This window comes from Cicer arietinum, chromosome 3, assembly GCF_000331145.2.
Source record: "Cicer arietinum cultivar CDC Frontier isolate Library 1 chromosome 3, Cicar.CDCFrontier_v2.0, whole genome shotgun sequence".
Lineage (NCBI taxonomy): Eukaryota > Viridiplantae > Streptophyta > Magnoliopsida > Fabales > Fabaceae > Cicer > Cicer arietinum.
The window spans coordinates 69,998,750-70,002,594 of NC_021162.2; the positions used below are offsets into that span (position 1 = coordinate 69,998,750).

At 36.5% G+C, this 3,845-nt stretch overlaps 1 protein-coding gene across 1 annotated transcript in view; it reads right to left on the reverse strand.

The window, feature by feature from the left end:
- LOC101497832 (eukaryotic translation initiation factor 3 subunit A-like) overlaps window positions 1-3,845 on the reverse strand; it is an 11,544-nt gene that overhangs the window by 592 nt on the left and 7,107 nt on the right. The window contains 7 exon segments of the mRNA XM_012713955.3: window positions 1-140; window positions 353-554; window positions 792-872; window positions 1,017-1,223; window positions 1,311-1,517; window positions 1,608-1,829; window positions 2,213-2,374. The exon segment at window positions 1-140 is cut by the window's left edge and continues 18 nt beyond it. Of these exon segments, the coding sequence (XP_012569409.1) occupies window positions 1-140; window positions 353-554; window positions 792-872; window positions 1,017-1,223; window positions 1,311-1,517; window positions 1,608-1,829; window positions 2,213-2,374 (1,221 nt within the window).

Sequence of the window (3,845 nt, forward strand, 5' to 3'; positions counted from 1 at the left end):
AGCAGGTTTGCCCAACAATGCCTCCCTCTTTTGCTTCTGAGCCTTCTCATCAAGTTCTTTCTCTCTCTGCCTCTGAATTTCAAGTATCTCATCCAATTTGTCTTGGCGCTCTTTGTCTTCCTTCTTTTTTCTCTCAGCCTCTGCAGTTCAGAAACACCAGTAAATACAAAATAGGGGATAGGCTACTGGATAGTAACAAGCATTTAATAATGAAGAATGAAATACAATGGATGGAATTGAGAAACAATAGATTCATTCAACCAATCCAGTTTAAACCTTCAACAACAGATAATCTTTAAAAAGCAAGCTTAAGCAATTATATGTTCTAAGCAAACAAACTATTAATGATTACCTTCACGCTTTTTAGCTTCTTCCTCCTCACGCAATTTTTGTTGTCTCTCTTCTTCCAACTTAAGGTAATATTTCAACTTCCTCATTTTTTCCCTCTCCTGTCTCCTGGACTGTAAAATTCTAGAAATACGTTCCTCCCTTTCTTTCCTCAGTCTATTAAATTCCGCTTGGCGATGATTGACAACTCTCTCTTGAAATATCTCCTGCAATGTCAAATATGTGGCAAAAACCATCAGACATATTTTACTAGGTAGATTTAAAAACTAGTACTTTGATTAATATGATGAAAAATGATGTAAATTGTTAACGGGTCGTTTTTACTGGCCTGTAATATCCTCCAAAAAGATTTGCCAATAAACAAAAAGACAAAAACAATTTTCCTATGAATCATGATGACGACAAAGACATAGAAGAGTAGCCTAAGAGATAATGATACTAACTTTATTGCCCATCATTCGAATAAGCCTCTGCTTCTCACTGAGATCTCCAGCATGGCGCTGTTTGCTCAGTTCAACCTCTAGCTGCATTAAACCAAGGTCTAACACAGTTAGTATTGGACAAAAACTGATTAAAAAGGAAGTTGCAAGTTACAACATGTGATGATCTGCAAAAATTTAATTATTTCCAAGAGAGAAAAGAAACACAGCCAAAATTAGAAGACATACCTGTTGCTCACGCTCATGAAGAATCCTCTCTTCCACAAGACGCTGTTGATATGCAGCTTCAATAAGTGGAGCAGCCTCTTCTCTCTTTGCCCTTTCCAAATAATCCATGGTTTTGGCAAATTTCTGCAGTTTCTTCTCCATTTCCTGCCTTTCCCGGAGTTGTTCAGTCAAAGTCAATTCCATTAAGGTCTGTTTAGTAATTTTCTCCTACAAATAGAGTTCATTGTTATCATTAGCAGACTAAAAAAATCAGGAACTATTGTAATTTTCTCCTAAAAATAGGCTTCAACTTACCCCCTCAATGATGGGCTTTTTACCCTTTTTCTTAATACGCTTTTCAGCTTCCTGAAGTAAAGCCTGAGCCTCTTCATTTTCTCTTTCCTCAATTTCCCTGAGAATCCTTTGATTCTTCCTCTGCTCGTACTCAGTTGCAAGCCTCCTTTGCTCTGCTTCTTCTGTAATTTTCTGCAGCCTTAACCTCTTTGATTCCTCCTCGCGTTCCTTCAAACATAAACATCAAAAGGAATCATTAACCATTTCAAATATCATTAAATTCAATTGTGACATGAATAATAATTCACAGGTTTATACCATTTCAAGAAGCTGTCGTTCTTGCTCTTCTTTCCTCTTCTCAATAATTGATTTTCGAGCAAGGAGCCTCTTGTGTTCTTTGGCCACCACCTCTGACAATGTCGGGAGCATAGTTCCAAGTTTTGATTGTTTCCTATCCGGAGGACAAATCATTTGTCTTGCCTTATTCAATTGTTCAGCAAAACTGGCCAAGTGATCCCTTAAGCCATCAGCCTCAAGACTCTGATAGAAACCAAGCAATTGCCATAAAATTAGTAAGGTTAGACTGCTACAATACAAATTAAAATTTCACATTCAGAGATAATTTCCTCCTCCCCTCCCCCGCCTAAATCACAACAAAAGTATATGTAATAAGCATATTCTATGGGTATTTGAAAATGGTGCAAACAAAATAACTAATTTCCCTGTAAGATATAATGATTCTGCAGAACCAAGATTGATCAACCAAACCATGTAACATGCGCAAACCACCAAAATTGAGTCAACCATCTTTTCTTTAATAAACGCTACCCCAACTCTCTCACATGCGAAATCCTACCTCATCTAGTATTTTCCCACATTCAATACAACATTCTCATTATTAAATAACATAAAGGAAAACATACCGTCTTACAGAAAATTATAACATTTTTCATGTGGTCAACTTTCATGGATAGAAATTTCTGCTTAACAGCATCCACAGAAATCTTTTCGACTATGGAAAAATCAAAGAAGGGGATCATCCCAGCTAAGTTCTCAATCTTCATCGTCTGGTACACATTAGATACCTAGAAGAAGGCGGGCCAACAGGATTAGGTACACATCAAACAGAAGGATTAAATAAATATATAAAAGAAAAAAGACAATGTACCTGTTGTAACAACCTCAAGGTAGCTAACTTCTCAAGTGCTGGTACATACTGCGACAATTGCACCTCTGGAACAGATGATGCAAAGGAAAACTTACCCCCTAATTTAGCAATTTTGTTTAGCAAGGGTTGTACTTTAAGTGCAAGATCCGCGGGTAGAAACTCGTGTTCCAAAAGATAGTAAATGTCCTTAATTTCTTGAGCAACACATGACATTACACCCTTTGATGCCTGCAATTAATCCAAACAAACTTCCTACTGAGTCTACAGCAATTACTTAACAATGTCACATTTATCATAATAACACTAACCAAGAGGCCACCCAACCCCCAGTGGTTTCTTAGCTATACAGATGGCTTACTATTAAAAATAAATGTTTAAAGAATTGAATCATGACAACTAAAGCATTTACTGAGGTAAAACCATCAGCAACATACTATAGAAAATGTTTAATAGATTAGATCAACAGGTCAGAACATACATCCAGAATATGCTTAGAAAATTTGGAAGTTGTTTGAATAGTAAATTTCTCACTGCTTTAGGAGTCTAAATATGTTTGGAGGCTAAAATCATTACCAAACAACAAATATTCAAAACCAACACAAGAAATGCCAAAGATCAAAAGCTGTTATAAGTCTGTAGTTTGGCAAAGTTGGCAATACGTGGATACAGAAAGAAATTCAAATCAATATGATCAACCACCCCAAATGTCAAAAAAGGATTAAAAACAGTTGCTCAAAAACAGACCACAATTAAGAAAGAGTAGACACCCTAAACATTGATCAATTGCTATAATGACAATAGAAAAGGTATTTATACACTGTTGAATTTCAAATAATGAGAATATCTTACCAGTTCAGCGAGAAGTGATGACCTTGAAAGCTGGGGGGAGACAAAACAGAAACAACAGCAAATGGTAAGATTTGCAAATCAAATATCAATATACTACCACAATAGTGCAAATGAAGTAACGTACCACTTCTCTGCTCTCAGGCTTGGTTTCAAGATTAAAGCCTATGAGATTTGCCATCCTCAAATTTCGCTCCTTTTCATGCTCTAGTTCTAAATGAGAGGCACCATGAGTATGATCATGAGGAGGAACTGAAAGCGCAGCTAGAACAACGGAAGAAGCTATTAATTGCAAATCCTTCTGACTCAGATTCTTGTTGAAGGTCTTTTGTAACAAAAATAGCTTGAACCAAGCATATGCATGGTATAAATGACTGGATGATTTCCAAAATATTTCGGTCAACTTAACATAGTAAACCACCATCAAGGATGGTTTCGGTGTTTTCTTGACCATGCACATTAGTCCATGTATATCTTCAACGGATCGGAAAGCTTCCTGCATGCAACAAATTGTCAGGTCTTACAACATCAATATAACCAAC